Raw genomic sequence first — 19,670 nt, forward strand, 5'->3', positions numbered from 1 at the left:
GAGAAATTAATTCAACATGCATTATGTAGAAACATTGTAGATGATTTTATAGGGAAATTTCAGATGTGTATAGGAAATTATACTCTATGTGTGTGAGCTTAAAGTCTATTTTACCTTAAGTTGTGCATGTGCTGCGGCTTTCTATACAACTCGAAAGCTGAACCACGCTGTTCTCGGCTACCTGCTAGATCTAGACAACAATTTTGATATATAAATTATGTTATATTCTTCTTATTTATGTTAACTCAGTATGAGAAAGCTGTAGTACCTATCAGCTGTGGGTTGTGTGGCAGATTGAGTGCGCGGTGCGGCGGCGGCCCGGCGTACGGCGGCGACTGCGCCCCCACCTGACCTCCATACATTCCTTGCTGTTCACCACATTTTATCCATATTTAAATAATAATAAAAATAAAGATTTATTGTGAAATTAATTAATATATTCGTCAGAGCCTTGGCTCTTGAACTATGTTGTCCTGTGCTTCAAGAGCCAATCTCTTCTCTTATTACATTTATTAATACTATATTAAAGTTTTTTAAGTAACGATAGAATTTTTTCGTAGAAATACATACAAAATAAACCAATTACATCATCCAGTCCAATAATCGTATCCAGTTTAAACAAGAATATTGTCAAACCACATTGGAACCCACACAGTGCTACCAGTGTATTTTGGTAAGCCAGTGCTGGATTTATCGACTGGACTGCAATAAATTAAACTGGTCATTATACGTTCCTTTGGAGATCTTGGGACTCTCGTCAGTTACATTTGAGGATGTTCACCGACGGGATTTTAGTGAGACAAGCTTGATCTTCTAAAGATTCCTCCAAAAAGCAAAAAAGTCACTTAAAATAGCAAACCTGGTAGTTAGGATGTCCATGCGGGCGGTGTGAAGGCTGAGAATGCTGCTGCTGGTGCTGCGGCATTTGCGGCAGCTGCGGGTGCTGTCCGTGCTGCAGCTGATGCTGCTGGTGCTGCTGGTGCGGCAGCTGTTGCTGAAGCGGCTGCGACATTGAGTGCGAGTGGGAATACTGCGGGGGTGCAGCTCCGCGCAGTTGTTGCCCATTCGGACCTATTGACTGCGCCGGTTCCATACTCTGATAAAATAACAGATAACTTTAATTAGAATAATTTTTTACATACTCCGAAGATAAATGGGTCTATTTGGAAGACAAAAAAATAGAAAGCATTTCAATAAGATTATGCAAGAGAATGATAACCAAAAAGATAAATCTTACGAAATATGAGAGAACCAAAATCCTTGTATATCCGACGGAAGTTTTTAGGTTTCAACTTACCCCATTTCTGTTGTGATGCATGGCGTCAGGTGGGCGGTAATGTTTGGGCTTTGGGGGCGGCACGGGCTTGTAGGCGGGGCCAGAGCTGCGCTGGTAGTCCGCTTGGGACGCTGAGTTTGTTCGGGCGCTAAACAAAAATTACAAGTTCTAGATAAGGTAAAGTTACTTCAATATTAATACCCAACATTTAAATAATAAAAATATAAAGTTAAATATAGCCTTTGTTACTATGGGATAATGTAAATCGATTCAGTAGTTTTTGAGTTTATTAGTTACAAACATATGAAATATAAATCGTTTGCAAGCATTGATTTAGTATAAGAAACGTACATTACGTCTTAAATATTACTTGCCTATACTTGGCGTGGTCGTTGGTGGGTACATTAGGCAGTGAAGGTCCGCGGGCATGCTGCGGCGCTTGCTGCGAATGCTGCGGATGCTGCGAAGCAAGCTGACTATGCTGCGCTGCGTGCTGCGGAGCTAGCTGACTGTGCTGTGGTCCGTGCTGCGGTGTTAGCTGACTGTGTTGCTGTGCATGTTGCGCAGCAAGCTGATTGTGCTGTTGCGCGTGTTGTGCAGCAAGTTGACTGTGTTGAGGTGCGTGCTGTGCTTGCTGCGCGTGCGGACTGCCGCCGTTAGCTGGTCTGTTGCTTCGGTAGCCATCATTGCTTCTGTTTATTAGTATACATCTCGTGTTAATTTCAGAAAATATTATAAATATACATTGGTTTTATTGCCTCATTAAGAGTGGTTAATTGGTCACTAAGGGAGACCACTTATAACACTGGGCTGTTAGAGTTGTTTATAGGTTATTTTTACCTGTAGTTGTTCTCTTGGGGTCTGTAGTCTAGTGAGGGGTGTTCGTGTGAGTTCGAGTTGCGCTGCGGGCTCTGCGCGGACATGGCTGTCGGGTTGGGTGGGGGCGGCGGCTCCATTTTGCTAAAATAAACATTAAACTATTAGTTGAACGAATGTACTCATAAAATGTTTGACGCCACAATGCAGAATAACCTGAGAAACAGGATTGAAGCCGCTAGAGCTAACTGGGCTTGACTTTACTACGAGGGTTCGTTACATGGGTTTTATGACTCACCCAGGTGGTGCTACTTTAAGATCGTCAGGTGCGTTAGGTGGCAGCGGTAGTCGGCAGCCCCCCGCGCCCCCTGACACGCCATACTCGTACCCGCTGCCCTCGTACGAACTTTGCTGTGAATAAAACTTAACCGTGAATTTATGATTAAAATAATTTAAAAAATGTATGCACAGTTCGATAAGACATATGTAGCTACCGGGTTAGATCCGTGTCGATGTCTGTCGAGCGAGCCCTGTGTTTGCGGCAGGTGCATGGAGGCGGGGCGTGCGGCATACGTCGCCTCCTCCGGCCCCTCCTTGCCAGCGCCGAACAGCCTCTCCTGCGCACTCGGACGATTCTGTACCACAAATACATTTTTTCAAATGACAAAATTCGTATACATCCGCACGAATCTTCAATTAAAAGTAAACTCACTTGAGGATTATGTCTTAGCGAGTGGGGCGGGCGCGTAGGAGGCGGGGCAGGTAGTAGGACTCCGCCCGTAGGTCGCGCGGCTGGCCCACGAGGCGGCAACTCTGGTACTGACCATAAAAAGTACGGCAAATTAATATTGTTAAAAAATTGTTGATTTTAAAGTGAGTTGTTTGCACTTAACGTTACCTGTTCCGTATAAAGGTGAGTGCGGGGGAGAATTTGTCATAGGGCTGCACTGGTAGGGCGGGGCCTCAGAGTTGGGGCCCATGTGGGCATTCTGGCCATGATTAAGGCCATTGTTAGAAGTTCCGTTGCCGTTCGCAGAGAAACCGTATTTGCTGTCTCCGTAGCCACCCTGCTGTTTACGGAAATAAAATGTCAAAAGTTTAAGTTATATTCTGGTAATTTATTTACTTTAATTTGGTATATTAAGCTAAAATACCACTTTAATGTTTTGAACAATTAACCTTAGCACAATCCCAACATCTAAAACTCATCACGAATTTAGAACAACACATGAAAGCGATTGAACATTTAACTTAGAAGCATGCAGATGTAGAATGAATAAACTCATTGTGATTTTTAAAATAATAAGTATGAATGTCACCAACCGTGTAAGGTGGAGGAACAGCGTCTACCATATGGTTGATATCGTCGTCTCTGTCCAAGTTGTCTTGTGTAGTGGCTATCGAGGGGTCTGACGATGACTTGACCAATCTCGGCGCTGGAGGCGGACTCACTTCCAAATCACTCTCCGGACTAGATGCGTAGGACAATCTATTCTCCGTACTCGACGACATTGAGAATAAAAAGTCATCTGACAGCGGCTCAGGTCTCTGTTTTCCGCCATTTTTTTTCGTGCAGCCATTTCGTGGCATCCAGTTTAAATGCGGCGTCCGACGATAGGGTGGGTTTATGGAATGGGGTGACAAGACAAGACAAAATGAATGATTGCAAAAAACACGTTAAAACTAAAATCGTGTTTAGCGTCTGTGAATGATTAATGCTTTAAACAAAATTCAAATTAACTTTCAAACATGAGAGAAAGAAAAAAAAATGATATATACCCTTTCGTGTTTGAAAGTTAATTACAAAATCGTGGTATTTAACACTGGTAAATTCGTGAACGTAATTAAAAACTAAATAACACACACTGATCTTTGGTAAATTATTGAGTAGTTTGGATTTGAAAAAAAATCATATAAAAGAATTATTAATATAAAATTTTATCCATGCAACAAAACAAATATCCAATACAAAAATGTTATTAAGCAATATACAGTAAATAATAAATGAAATAAAATGCATACATTAAATAGAAACAAACATGCAATTAACAAAATAAAATAATTAACAAGCATTTTGGTAACTTTTTGAATGTAATAAAAGCAAGCGTTCCTAAACATACCCTAAATTTTGTTCAGATATAGGTTTGTTCAGAATAGGCACATCTCTTTCAGCTTCGGTTGTATTTAATTTGTCATCTTTTTCAAACTCTTCTAATTTTAGAGTTGGCAAAGATAAGTTCTTTTGTTTAAGCAAAGAACGCGGAGAAACAGACGGCAAAGTTCGACATTCACTGAACGTTGTACGGGCAATCTTACCGTTGCAATTGCAATCTGGAATTTTACATATTGGCTTTAAAGGTTGGTCCAAACCTTTAGCCAATTTTGGTGTATCTTTTATAAGACGCGCCTTCCATTCTGGTATATCATCAGATTTGGGTTCGTTTTGGAAGAAAGCAGACGCCGGGCGGAATTGTTCAGTCACTGGCATTACTGAATTAGGCCTTTGGGTGTTAGATATTGGTGAATTAGTAGAACGTTCTAGAACGCTGTATGGTCTAAACTGAGGCTGCATTAAATTACTCTTAGTGAGACTATGAGATTCTGGGTACGCATTAACAGCGTTATTAACTCTGGCATTAGTTCTTATTCTTTGATAATATTTATGCCTTTCATCGTAAGGGTAACTAGCGAACGTGTGCCTATTTCTGTTGCTAAGTTGGTTAGGAACGCTGTACATATTGTTCGGCATGCAAGGTGTTAAAGTTTCAGAGTAGTAGTATGGCACGACATGATTTCTGTTAGCATCATACACTTGATCATGACGTTTAGTGCTTGTAAGTGTGAAGTTAGATGGCATGTTTTGTGGCGAACGGATCGTTCGTTGTGGGGTTTGGGAGCGGCCGTAGCTGATGGGAGGGGAGATCGGATAGAAAGCTGGATAGGGTGAAGGCGGTACTGGGAAGTATATATCCGACACCATTTCAACGTGCTACACCGCCGCAAGAGACAGAACAGAAAGAAATAGGTTAATAAAATACCTTACACTATAAGGAAGTGTGTGAATCACACATCCCTTGTATGTAAGGACTAATGAAATACAAAGAGCACATACACTATACCGATGCAAACTGCATTTATCAAGCGACCACCTCAAAGCGTGAACTTGCTGCGATACAAAAAATGAACCATATATTTTTATCTATATATTGTTAGTCCAAAATACCCAGAAATGAATGATTTAGATATTAAACATTGTATAATTGAATACAATTTTGTGCGATATGTGTAAAGAAAGAAATAAGGGTGGTTGTTCTGTCGTGAAAATATATATAGTCTATGTTTACTGTAAATCAAGTGCGGTTCTCTACCAATTTGCATAGAATCAAGACAATATTTATATAAAAATAACAATATTGTATGTATCTATATTTATATATTTAAAAATAATTAAATAATTAGCAATCTATAAAATTAACCTTAGAATAACCGTTAACCATAAATTTCATGAGATTCGTTTGTTTCGCGCGCTTAAATAAAAGCCCGCGAAAATTTATAACCTTAAAATTGATGTTTTACAAATAAAACCTAGTTAAAATATATTTGTGCGGTTTTAATAATATTAAATAAGATCTAACCTTTGTCTCGGAGACCCAGAATTTCTGTTGGTCTGTCCGCTGTATCAGTTCTACTAGCTTGGAGAACCAGGTGGTCTGGTTGGCCTCGTTGAGCGTGATGGTGTGAGTGAACACGTGGCCCCACACGCGCTCCATGTGCTGACATTGTTCTAGAAGCTTCTTCGATGATTTGTGCGCAGATCTACAAGTGATATTTTAATTGTTTAAATAAACTTGCTTATAGCCTAATGATATAAACATCCAGGAGTGGGCGCTTCAATCGTCTTTATGACAGTTTTTAATGTTTGCAAATATTACCAGATTTAAAAAAAAAATAAGCTTTCATAAAAAATATTTAGGCGTTTATTTCACTGTTAGAACGAAACGTGTAGTAGAAATTATTAAAAATGAATTTCTGCAATTATTTACATGCTTTTCTTTGGGTTTATTTCGTTCTTCTCTCTATTTTAGTCTTTTGTTGATACCAATTTGCAATATTTGAAATTAAAGAATGATTAAGAAGATTAGATAGCATATTATAGTAAAGCAGTAATCTTACATATATCATAGATGCGAATATTTGGATTGATAGATGGATGGATATTATTAGGTAAATCCAAAACAGCTAATAATAATAAGATCACTGAAATTTGGCATAGATGTAGAACATAGTCAGACGTAATATATAAGCTATACATATAGACAAATAAAGTTTTTTTTTTAATTCATAATATTACTCTCTTACTTGGGTAGTCCTGCTCTAAGTTGCTTGATGACGTGTTTATTGTCAGCCTTAAGGAAGATGACTATGGGATAGAACTGTGCGTAGTTGAGCCTGTCGACTGCGTTAGGTGTGATGTCTATGAGAGCGTGTTTCCCTCGCTCCATTATACTGCGGATGCTGGATAGTCTGATTATACCGGTAGACTTAGTCTTGCTGTCTTCTAATGTACTGTCCATTTCTGTAATGTAAATGCAACCTTATTATTAATGTGATAGGGTTGTGTTTAAGATGATGGGGCATTATAATATGAATCTGCTTAAACTCCCTTTAATAAGGTCCAAGAGGTCTTTATTTATTTAGAGTTATAGAGTCAAAATCAGTTATAGAGTGAGCAACTCATATTATAAATTTGAATGTTTTGATGGATGGAAGGATGGATGGATTGATGTTTGTTATCTCCAGAGCGGTTCCATGGATCTTGATGTAGTACATAGCTTGGAAGACCACATAGGCTAATTTAGTATTTTTTTTCAAAATCCGCACGGATAAAGTCGCGGGCGACAGCTAGTAGCAAATATATGTCAGATGCGGGCGAATCTAGACTTATAACCGAGGGGGGGAAAAGGAACCTTGAAACATATGACGTCACACACTAAGGTGTCACGTTATCGTATACTTACTGGGTGTGGCGAAGGAGTCAGGATGTTCAGCCAGCAGCCTGTCGCGCGCGATGTCAGCAGCAGCTCCCAGCACTATGACGGGACGCACGAAGCCCGCAGCGCGCAGAGACACGCGCTCGTACGCGGGGAACTTGCTGATGCTGTCTGATAGTACTACTTCGTCCCAATGCTCCTGGATATTCAAATAATTCATTGAATCATAACAGTTCTTAATATTTCTCATCTTATGTAAACCAATAATCCTTAGAGATTGTTTTTATAACTTTACAAGCGGTCGCCCGCGACTTCGTCTGTACATGATCGCGTATATCAGCTACTTTTCCGTCGAAGTCAGTATAAACAGTCCAGCTTTTCGGATCACTCGAAATAAAACGGCCTTGCGGACTAACATACATTCTTTCATAAGAGGACATTTTTTTTTATATTTGCTTTTTCGTTCTCAGCAAGTCAATTCCTCGATATACAGACACTCTAATTATATTAATATGTATAGATAACTAACTTAACCTTAAGTAAACTTTCCCTGTAACGAAGTAAGCAACGAGAACCCAACTATTATCTTACCTTTCCAAGACTCTTAGTTCTGCGATGTGTGGACCTTCGTCTTCTGAAGAAGTAGTTCTTGCCGTCGTTACCAGACATTTCCTTCTTTGTAGCATTGAACTGAGCCGTGGCGAGCTCCTCAGCGCGCGCCTTGTTGGGGATTATACCCTTTTGAACTTCTTGATTGTTACGACCTGAGAATAATATTACTAATATAAATATATGAACATTTGAATGTGGATGGATGTCCATCCCAAGGTATCTGTAGATATGCTGCTTGGATCTTGATAATTCGGCACAGATGTAGAACATTGTCTGGAAGAACAAATAAGCTACTTAATTAAGTTTTCAAATACCGTACGAACGCAGTTGCGGGACACATATAGTATACTATATGTATTAGTGTGATGGAAAACTCTTAGAAAAAAAATGATAAATGAGTCATTTTTATTCTAAGTCTAATTTTGTAGATATTGTGATAAAGAATAAAGTGTCTTATACAAATATAAGAAACTGGTAATAACGATTTTTAACGTACATTGTGCGATTCAAATAGATATGTGCATACATGCATTATGACGTCATCGTTATTAAGTCAGAAAAACATCACACTAACATTTTGGACTCATAAGCGATTTACTTAAAAAATAAAAAGCTTTTTTTATAAAAATAACTAAAGATCATTTTGTTTGATCACCCAAAGAAAATAACGCGCATTTTTTACTACAGGTTATTGTAGTTTGTGCATTCTGAGAGGTAATTGTGGGACAAATTTTGAGTTGAAACATAGTAGTGATGTGTACAGACCTATCCTGTAGACCTGCCATGCGCCGACAGTACCGTTGTGCAGCGTGTCCACCACGTGGAACACGTCCCCGCTGCGGAACGACATCTCGCCCTCGCGCGCCTCCGTGTAGTGGAAGTGAGTCTTTATGTGGAACGAATCACCCGCTGTAATACAAAACAATCTATTGTCACTTTCTGACACCAAAATCTTACTTCATCATCATCAGCTCACTATATGTCCCCACCGAGGGTTCGGAGCCTATCCTAGGTTAGGGGTGACTAGACCATAGTCAACCACGCTGGCCTAATGCAAAATCTTACTTTTCTTACTAATATTATAAATGATAATGTTTCCAAGGATGCTTGTTTAAAGGTATCTCCAGAACGGATTAACGGATCTCGATGATATTTGACATACATATAGAACATAGTGTGGGAAGAACACATAGTCTACTAATTATGTTTTTTTTAATTCCGTGCGGACGGAGTCGCGGGCGACAGCTAGACTCTGTATAAAACATATTATCATCCCTGTTAACTTTGACAGAACGGATATAACAATATGTTTTAAACAGAGATTTTGGTCTCGGAAACCCACGGTTAATGTCCCAAACTTTAATGATTTGTTAAATTGTAAGCAGTGCTTTAGTGTTTCGTTTACTAAATCTACACTAAGGGACTGCTACAGCAGTTAGACTCTAAACTAGTTATTGTTAAAAAATAACAAATATTCATAAGAATGATTCTAATATTACAAATTTTTTTTTTATAAATCTCAGATTTCTTAGGCAACTTTTCATCATGCAAATGTAACAAAATTGACAGGCAATAAATTACTAAGAAACCTAATCTTTTGTATTTATAATAAAAAATTTCCCAAGTTTAAATTCACATGGGAAAATATTATAAGTATTTATAAAAAAAATTGGTTATCCAGTATATACTAACGGGTCTGTCCGCTGGCGACGGCGTTGTACTCGTGCGGCGCGTGCTGCACGATCAGGTCGATGCGCTCCTGCAGACTCAGCAGGAACAGCACCGCCTCCTCCCGCGTCACGCCCTTCATCTCCATCTCGTTCACCTTACAACATTATATTATATGAATTAAAAAAAAACTTGACAACTCACCCATAGAAAAACACAAATTGTTATGAAACCGACAAAAGAGAATCGTGGACAATTCTTATATCAGATACTAAAATCCACTTTGGGTTTTTGTATTGTTAGGAAGAAAATCCGACAGTGTGCCGGTGTACTGGCGCAATACTAGCCTTATTAAAATGTCAACGTTTATATCCCCTCACTAATCATTCTGACACTCGATTGGGTGTCGTAAGTGCGTCTTTCGCGCCAAATGATTTTAACCAATAATGTCTAAAACTACATACATATCTAAATAAGACTTTTTATATCACAAGATGGCAAACAAGCAAGCGGCAATAAGCCGAAATGGCGAACCGATCGCTGCCCATAGAGATCCGTAGTTCAGATGCGTTGCCTATCTTTAATCGACAGAAAAGGGGACGCAGAGATAGCCGATTCTAAAAATTTGGCTAAAGAAACTGTAATTAGAACAATGCGTTTTTCTATATTTTTGCACTGAGGTGGTGCTTTAACCTGTACGAAAACATAATACATGGATAAGTTTTTTTTATTTTTTAGGGTTCCGTACTTAATAGGAAAAAAACGGAACCCTTATAGGATCACTTTGTTTTATTTTGTCTACATAATATAGTATTAACCTTGAGTATTTTATCAGCAGGCTGCAGTCCCTGCAGCGCGGCGGGCGAGGCGGGCTGCACCCCGCACACGAACACGCCGGACCTGTTGCCGCCGCACAGCCGCAGACCTACTGAACCCTCCTTCTGGAAACTGATCAGTCGCGGCTCGCTCCTGCAACACAAATTGCAATTTAACACATATTTGTAACCTTTTCTATTCCTGAAAACTGAAATATTAGTAATTTTAGCACGGAGCAACTATTAGAAGAATCTTGTATACAAGATGAACTTACGGTGGTTTGTTTCTCTGATTTGTCATTCCATCTTCTTCGTACAACTGTCTTCTGCTGCTGTAGTAATCTGAAATAACCAACAATTCAATATTTTAGCAGAAGTAGAAAAAGGTTCCTAAATGCGCGCACCGCATAGAAGTAAGTTCTGCCAACCCCTTTGGGTTATGAGTAAATATCCAATTTTAAAAAACCTTACTAATATTATAAATGCGAATGTTTGAATGTATGGATGGATGTTTGTTAAAAAGTACCTCCAGAACGGTTTAACAAATCTCTAAGAATTTTGGCATTGGTACAAATAATGTTTTTATTTTTTGCCACGCAGACAAAGTCACGGGCGACATCTAGTTTCATAAATTTTAATTGAAAACTGTGTAAATTAAAAAAAAAACGTATTGAGACAATTCACAACGTTTTTTGTATCAGAATAGTTGGTCGATGTTTACCGTCGCTGCGCGGAGGCGGCGGGCGGGGCGGCTGGTCAGCGTCAGGTCGGCGCGACTCCGCCCCCCGCACCGGCGCCGCCACGTACACATTCTGCCCGCTGCCGTACGACAGAGACTCCGCCCCGTACGACAGTGGGGACGCCTCTGTACAACACAACAAATTCTAAACATTCAATAATGGTAGACGACAACTGTTGCACTAATGTGCCAGGCGCCCGGTGCAATACAACACAGAAGACGAGCATCAAGTGAATACAATTTCGCATGCAGTCTGATGAGAGTGCGTTCTACAAAAAATTAAAAATCTTTGGAACTCTATCTCTCGGGGTAGGTGAAGACCTTGTACATGTAGCGATCTCGATAAAACGAAAACATAAATTATGCTTTTTTTAATTTTGGCAGACGGAGTCGTGGGCGACGTCTAATCCATACTTATAAGAAAAAAGTTAATTAGTTAAGCTGACAAAAATATATGTGAACATACCTAGACTATTATAATTATTCTGATAATTTCCATTGGTGACTGTCTCTTCACGTATTAGTTCCCGTGTGACTACCAGGTTGAGGCGGTCTTTGCAGGACTCCAGAAGTTTCCGTGCCTCTTTAAGTGTCATAGCATCGGTAACTGGAGTATTGTTGATGCGGGTCACCACATCTCCTTCACATAGACCCTGACCAGCTTGATTGAGCTGTTCCCTTGCTCGCATCGTTAACTCTTTGACGTATAATTTGCAGCCTAGGACGATACCGAAGTCTGAAACAAACGTTTTTTTTATTTAACGGTACAATATTATAAATGCGAATATTTTGATGGATGGATATTTGTTACGAGGTATCTCCACAACGGCTGCATGGCTCTTGCTAAAATTTGGCATCCATATAGAACATAGTCTGGAAGAACACATAGGCTACTAATTATATTTCGCGCGGACAGTGTCGCGGGCAACAGCTAGTTCATATTTTCAAAACAAGGAATTAACAATAATAGTTATTTGTTGTGAAAGTGAACGTCTAGCGGTTAACAAAGCATTCACTTTAAGAAGTCTGCGAGGGCTAGACGACCTTTTGTTCTCAGTAATACAGAGAGCGCTTTCGCTTCCCAGATATTTTAACCGCAAATTAAAGGATGAAAGGAAAAATGAAAAAGAATGGGCGAATGGTAAGAAAGTATTATACTCCTATTGTTGGTAAAACATGGTGGTGAAGGGTAAGAAATGAGTAAAAACACACGTAAGAAAATTCACTTTTACAAGATAATAGTTATTTCTGTTTTTCCCAAAGAGAATGAAAGGGATGGCAATTCAAGAACAAGGAAATAAGAGCACGATAATGGAAGCTAACTAGAATTCAAGCGTTTAAAGATGTTCAGCCTCTTGTGTTTTTCAATTATCTTTCTACCTTATTGTTCTTTTTTCATGTAATGTCATCATTGCATCAAAGTCCTTAGAACAGCCACAAACAGATGAGGCTACCGTATCCTCTACGTACCTTCTTTCTTCCCATTCCTGGTGAGTGATAGTTTAATAGTAGTTGGTGCAGTGGGGGGAGGCGCGGGTGCTCGTCTCCGCACCACCAGCGACACCGCAGCCCCGGAGTCCCGCAACACCTGCACTGCTCGAGCATACTCCACGTTCTCGAGTGGCACTCCATTCACTGATACTATTCGATCGTTTACTCTGCAAAACATACGACATCATAATTAGACAGAGATAGGGGGAGAGAGGAAGAGAAGATATTGAGAACAACACCATCTATGTCGCAAACTAAGAAACTTTAACAGAATTTAACCTTTTCAGTTTTCAAGTTATTATCCCGATGATCCTGTTCAGATAATCGGTAATATCATAATTTATGTATTTGGCTTAGTCTGATAAATGCGCAAAAATAATTAACCAACTAAAACTTCTTCGACACAAACTTACATTGCTAGTGTGTTAAAAGTAATTCTACACCATACAAAAGGTATAATAATTCATCGGCAAATAAAATAAATTAAAATACAAAATTTAAAACATACTGTAACTTATCTTCAGCGGGTCCGCCTCGCAGCACGTCTGACACCGCAATGGATGGGTCACCGCTAGCGAAGTGCGGGTTGTCCCGGCCGCCCGACACGGCGATACCGAACCCATAGCCCGGTACCCTGTTCAGGCGCACCCTGTGTGTCTCCCAGCCAGCACTCCTCTCAGCCGTCTGAAAAAAGACAAAGACACGTGAAATAATCACAAACGTCAAAGAAGAAAGTAAGGAAAAGCACCAACAACTTCCAATTTTAGGAACATATACGTCCATAGATATGAAATAAATATTTTTATAGATACCCTCCCCTTTGATATTTTCCTACCATTACGTGAATGCACTTGGGCATAATAAAATACCCAACCACTGTGGTAGGTATACTTTTTAAATCTGAACCATAATGGAGACAGATCTCATTTTACGTACGCAGTTATCTCAGTAACAAAGAGACACACGAGTAACATTGTAACAAATAGTTCGCTGTGTGTGACAATGCTATGTAAGCCGATACCAAATCCTGTTAAAGTCAACGCTTTCATAACATGTTGGCTGCAAGAATTAGTGATATGATTGCTATGAAGTTAAATTGCTTAGAATATTATGCTACAACTAAGTGCACACTTTTGCAAGAGAAATTCCTGTATTTTACATTTTGTCTTTTACTCCAAATAATATAAACGGATTATAAAAGGATAGTTTACTTTTAAATCTGTAAAGATTATGTCATTGTTTAGAATTGTGTGTGCAAGATTGCATGGCACAATACTATTTTTATTTATTTTGAATAGGCTAGCGCTTGACCAGAATCCCACCTGATATTAAGTTATTTTTATAGTAGCCAGACATGGTCTTATCAACATAACTATACACGATATTATCTATAAACAATCAAAACCGGATCGCACATTAAACACAGCATCTTGTGGGTTACGTAATAGTCTGTATCTTATGGTAAAGTATTACAAAGTTCAATCTTCAAACGATGACTAATATTATCGACAAGAAGTATTTTTGTAAAGCGATAAGGATGATATTAAAATCATAAAAGGTCAATGACCGTTAACAGAGTGTACTATATTCAAATCCAGTCGTGTTATATAGAAAATATTTACCAACAGACTGCTTAATGAGCCATTGTGCAAGATTGAATTGTGTTGTACTTGGAAATTTCTACCTTCGATCGAATCTGTTCTTAGAAATAACGAGTTGAAGTATCGAGAAACTTTTTTATTTGAAAGTCGATCTAAATTCTGATCGAATGTAAAATTCTGTTCATTGTATATTCATCTGCTCAGTTTTATTTCGTCCTGGCTGGCATTTTAAATTTTTTTTCTTAAATCATAACATCCACCAAGCCACATTTTTCTTTTACTACCTTCAAGGCGACGATTACGAATATATTATGCTTCTACTTTCATTGTTTAGACGTTTTTTACACATTTAAGTTTTGTTAGTAGATACTTACTAACTAGTCTTGCCAATTTCGCCATCAAATAAATATGATTATAGAAGACCACAGAGTATAAATAAAATATGAGTCATGTTTGAATAATTCAAGGACGAACAGTTGAACCCGATGCGGGAGGGGCCGAGGAATGTGAGAAGGTGCCAATCGCCATTGCTTATGCGATACGATGTTTCAAGGAATCGAATGGACAACGTGGTGTAGGATGTCCAGTTGTTGGGATAGAAAATGGAACGTCGCAAATTCATAGTTTTATCAGATATCGATGGAAATAATTTACAAGGCTATCTTATCATATGCAATAACAAAAAAATATATTTTTGTCAGATCCGCTTTTTTGATATTATATAAATGAAACAATGGATCATTTATTTCCTCAAGTTAAGTTACAAAGGAAAAACTTAACTTAAAAGTTATGATAACTTTGCGATACATTTAATTGTTGCATTTTTAGAGTTCCGTACCTCGAAAGGAAAAAAAAACAGAACCCTTATTGTGCGTTTTTCTGTCTGTCAAGATACTTTGTCTCAGGGACGCGTGAAGGTATCAAACTAGAATTTATTATATGTATTGTGCCTTATCATATGATAAAGTTTTATCGATTGTCTGTTTGACATTGTAGGTTTGATTAAGTTCTTAAACTATGGCAATCTCCAGATCCACCAGATAAAGGTCATGAAAATTACAAATTAATAAGTTATGTATCTATAGATCTCAAACGACGTGGGTTTAGTACCGACAATTAGAAGCAAGGTGTCGATTCGTGTAGGTTGCGATTAATAGTGTGTTTTGATTGAAAAATTCATTCATAAAGGTTTCCGCCAATCTTATAACCAATCTTGATGTATTTATGGAAAGCAACAAATATGCGTACTCGACATATTATACATGAAAAATAATTCAGAGCTGTTTGAAATTACAACAAGAACACAAAGTATTTCCACAGCCGCTTCTGTTTAATTACAAAGAGCGAGTACATTGTGATATCACGTAAAATACCTGGAAGGAGCATAACTGCACTGAAATTAAACTGGGCAGGGAATTGCTTACTGCAGACTGTTTTATAGCAGTGGGAGTGACCAATGTAGGGTTGTCAACCGTCAAAATGAAAACTGTATAACAGAAAAAAACAAGTTTGCCGGTGAAGTAGTAATCGCTGACAATAATAAACTAAAGTACAGACCCATCGGAATACGTTGTGATTACAGATTGTCTTTTACCAGCACTATATTATATCTACTACGTACGAATAGTTATTGTAATGTTCAGCAAAATAAAAAATTTAAGCATTTTGACAGCCCTATAATAAGTGTGGGAATGGTGCTACACCTTTATGCTAATTTAGTTATGCTAACTAAAACTTACGACTCTGCGTGTACTACTAGATTCGACTAGTTTATCATTTCATGTTTTTATAGTATGATCTTTAATATAGTATAATAAATCATTGTAAACTAACTATAATGCATTAATAAGAGTATGTTATATTTTCGGGTTAAGTAAAATATTTAAAATGTTTTGCTTTGTGTTTTTAGAACATTTTATTCATCTTAAGGAATTTTGGTGTTTTAATTTTATTTTCCTATTATATAACTTTAATAAATTAGTAACAGCAATTAACATTTAAGGCAAGGACAAATTTCTGACTATACCATAAGCATATTTTAACAACATACCAATTTTGGAAAATATCGATATAAAAATGTTCGTATAAAATATCTTTACATCTTTATACACTTGACGAATATGGAGAGGAGAATAAAACAAGGCTGGGCACGCGTAGACGCCTGACAACCATAAATTATCTTCAGGTATCTCTGAACTTTAGTATTGCTTCATAGCAATAAGACCTCTAATACCAGTTTTGTTATTTAACATAAACAAACACAAATACTACTAATTGTAATTTTGATAACAGTTGACTGCAGTTTCATTAATAAATCAATCCATTAAACGAAAGAAGTTACATGTTTATGTTACTTCTTTCATCGTACTGGCGGAATTATGTATTTTTATACGAGAACAGGGCAAACGAGCGGCGGGAACACCGAGATGATCAACGAAACGCATGGACATCTGCAACACCAGAGGAACTGCAGATACGTTGCCGGCATTTAAGGAAATGGTATGCTCGCTTCTTCAAGGTTCCTTAGTCGTATTGGTTTGGAAATATCGCCAAGGAGTATTCTATAACAATTAAATACGGTCGATACTAAGCCCCCGTACAAACCTCCTTTTTCTACAAATCAGATAACACAAAACGGCCCGTTTACTTTTAATTTTATCACAGGAAAAGGCACGTTCATACTAGCGGCATGCGATGTTTTCACAACGCTCTCACCAAGCAAGGTTTCTAAACAGATGCTAAGTAATGCGCAGCCGATGCAAGCGAAGAGTAACTAATTGCAGTATTGCAGATACAATGATATGAGTTATGAAGTTGAGTTGAAGATGATTCGATATTTATGTTGACTAAGAATCGTTTGATAAATACGTAAACGTAGTTTTCAATACAGTTAAATAATTAGGTTACGTTAATATTTTAAGAGTTAACAAATGGCGTAGATGCATTATTATTGTTATATTAGATTTAAGACTTAATTTAAAAGTTAAAGTAAACAAGACGAGATGCATTTTTGATCCAAAGATTCTCTGAACATTTCGGGAAAGGAGAGAATGAAAAACTAACGGGCTAGCAATAGCTCCGTTAACATATTACCTTTATTTAAGTAAGCAGAAGAGCAATAACTATATTATATGTATAGATATGCGAAATAAATCTTCTTAGAAATGTAACCACATGATAAGTCAAGCATTTCACCGCACAACCACAACAAGTTTTCACTAAGCAAATGCCGGGAATAGATTCTTGATTACTTTACTTCATTTCTACATGTAAGTGTACACAACTAGTTAAGAAAGAAATAAAGATTAAAAAATATAATCAAACCTTTATTAAAAAAAAACCTCGACTAACTGAGATTCTAGTGTTAGAAGTAGCGCTATGTATCCACTGTACTTTAAAATAAAGATATTAAAATGCAATTTAAACTAACCAAATTATAATTTTAAAAGACCTCCTCATCTTATAGTCGAAATTATTTTAAAATCTAAAAAAAGTTTGTGATGTAATATAATACACCCTAAAGCACTCCGGGTTTTGTACTGGTGAAATAAAAATTAATAAAAAAAAATGTGTTTTACCTACCCTACTTTTTATAATTTATGAATTATGACGTGACAAAATAGCGCTGGCTCACGTACATTCTTGTTTGATAGTATCAATTTCAACATCCTTTACCGCGGTGCAATTAAGTCCACTTAAAAACCGCGTTTCAACTTAAATCCTAGCGCATATTTGCCTACCGTCTCGAATGCATTAGCAACTTCCGAGCATTCTGGGTCAACTGGCTGCTTTGAAACCGACCGATGTAACGAGAAAATGTTGTGTAAATGGTCATAGACTTAACTTATTTTTTTTCACAAAATACTAAGTATATAACGTGGTAAGTTAACAGTGACTATGTTACCTGCATCGGCAGATAACATAGTAACCGTTGAAATCTAATCTTGCTTGCTGTCCATTGATTTTTGCTATCAAAAATATGTTCCAGATTTGTTAAACGAATACTTGCTGAGACCAAAATCCCCATTCAAAACGAACCCGACAAGAAATGAGTGGGATGACGATATTTTTTATACTGAGATATAAGTCTCAGAAAACCAAGAAGGCTGCTTCAGAAATAACACCCAGGACGCTAGTAGGGCAGACTTTTGGTACTTATTTATTCTTTTAAAGTAAAATGGGAGGTCATGAAAAAACAAACTAATATAGTTAATAATTCGCTCCCCTACAAATAAGCTAGGCGTGCTAGCACCGGAAAGAGGTTGACCTTTTATAAGATTTATACCAGAATATATTTATAGTCAGAACCAAGACATGTCAAGACAAGTCTATTCCTGCCTGGTAATTAATATCTGTATGAGTAAAGAGGAAGCAGACGTAATTACTGGCTCAGGGAGCGAAGTTTTACTTACCTTGATGTAGACGAGATACTAAAAGGGTATTTCTAAATAAACACATGTAGAGAGTATAAAATATTGTCTTTTTACGTATAACTTAGTGTAATTTTAGCTTAGTATTATCTACTTGACTAAGAACTATTAAAAAAACTTGATTGTCTTTGACACTAACAATTACATTGGTGTTATAGAATCTTAGAAAATTTGTTGTGTTTTGTCATAGGATAGTTTATAAAAATATAAAAACTTTATATCTGACTCATAACACAAGTTGAATGAAATTAAAATATTTGTGCTAATTTACATATTGACAAAGAATTAAAGCCGGTGCTGTAAAAATATGGTCGATTTGTTTCGCAATGTGATCGTCACGTCGTATTATAATTTGTTAAGTTACATTTGTCCTTCTAAACAACACTATATACCTATAAATACATACTAAGTACATTCGAAGTACCTATATTCAATTATTCGTATGAATTATTAACTAATTCAATCTTAGTCTACCTTGAAATACAAGTCTACATTGGCGTGCTATTATATGTATATATTGATGCTTGCAATAAATGTTAGCTACATTTATTGCAAGCATCAACAACTTCGTTGTTGCACTGTTGAGGAAACTTCAAATAAGTTTCTTAACAAAACAAAACTAACCTGCAACTTCTCAAATCCAAAGTTATCCAGTTTCATCATATATTTGTAAGTTTCAAATACAAAATCAACATTAATTAACATAAACTAATGATTTAAGTTAAAATATATCACAACACTAACTTTAAAGTTATCACTTTTTATCAATATTTGCATTTGAAAATCACATAACAAAAATGGCGCTAAATAAAAATACCATTAGGTTACTTTTTTTAATATTTAAATGTTAAAGGCTCAAGTGATATGCGTCCACCGATGACGCGATCGCGCGCCATATAAGATTACAGACTTGTAAACTTGTAAGCTCGAAGGCACTTTATGTCGCCAAGTTCAAATAGGCAAAGTGCATGAGATATATCAAAGTAACACATGGCCGTTCAATTTAGCCGCGTTAACGGCCCGCGTGCCGAAATGCAAATGAGAGTTTTGTTTATCCACAAGTTAGCGGAGACATACGGTATGGCGTGAAATATCGCTACCAAGTGCCGACCGTATTGATCAAACTTTAAGAATCCAGTTCACAAAGTAAATGTTCAACTAAAGGTATCGTTTGTCCCCACTATTAATGGAAAAGATTTATTTGGTAGACAAAATGTGGTGAAGTTTACGA

At 37.3% G+C, this 19,670-nt stretch overlaps 1 protein-coding gene across 10 annotated transcripts in view; it reads right to left on the reverse strand.

Moving 5' to 3' along the window:
• pyd (zonula occludens-like protein polychaetoid) overlaps positions 1-19,670 on the reverse strand; it is a 59,770-nt gene that overhangs the window by 4,347 nt on the left and 35,753 nt on the right. For 8 of the 10 annotated variants that reach the window (XR_001227836.1, XM_013310561.1, XM_013310559.1 and 5 more), the window contains 23 exons: positions 12,917-13,092; positions 12,388-12,575; positions 11,384-11,653; positions 10,900-11,043; positions 10,454-10,520; positions 10,182-10,332; positions 9,388-9,520; positions 8,461-8,604; positions 7,675-7,847; positions 7,111-7,282; positions 6,452-6,668; positions 5,728-5,908; positions 3,416-3,640; positions 2,991-3,162; positions 2,805-2,911; positions 2,587-2,727; positions 2,391-2,503; positions 2,117-2,236; positions 1,651-1,968; positions 1,298-1,424; positions 860-1,096; positions 269-368; positions 115-190 (listed from right to left, as the gene is read on the reverse strand). Coding sequence is in view for 9 of the 10 variants with exons in the window: in XM_013310561.1 (XP_013166015.1) it covers positions 115-190; positions 269-368; positions 860-1,096; positions 1,298-1,424; positions 1,651-1,968; positions 2,117-2,236; positions 2,391-2,503; positions 2,587-2,727; positions 2,805-2,911; positions 2,991-3,162; positions 3,416-3,640; positions 5,728-5,908; positions 6,452-6,668; positions 7,111-7,282; positions 7,675-7,847; positions 8,461-8,604; positions 9,388-9,520; positions 10,182-10,332; positions 10,454-10,520; positions 10,900-11,043; positions 11,384-11,653; positions 12,388-12,575; positions 12,917-13,092 (3,752 nt within the window). In the remaining variant the exon portion in view is untranslated. Of the gene's footprint in view, positions 1-114; positions 191-268; positions 369-859; positions 1,097-1,297; positions 1,425-1,650; positions 1,969-2,116; positions 2,237-2,390; positions 2,504-2,586; positions 2,728-2,804; positions 2,912-2,990; positions 3,163-3,415; positions 3,641-5,727; positions 5,909-6,451; positions 6,669-7,110; positions 7,283-7,674; positions 7,848-8,460; positions 8,605-9,387; positions 9,521-10,181; positions 10,333-10,453; positions 10,521-10,899; positions 11,044-11,383; positions 11,654-12,387; positions 12,576-12,916; positions 13,093-19,063; positions 19,284-19,670 lie in introns of those variants that run through there. The other 2 variants (XM_013310562.1, XM_013310563.1) reach the window with 2 other exon arrangements.

The sequence above is a fragment of the Papilio xuthus genome, unplaced genomic scaffold (genome assembly GCF_000836235.2).
Source record: "Papilio xuthus unplaced genomic scaffold, Pxut_1.1 DF827714.1, whole genome shotgun sequence".
NCBI classification, from domain to species: Eukaryota; Metazoa; Arthropoda; class Insecta; order Lepidoptera; family Papilionidae; genus Papilio; species Papilio xuthus.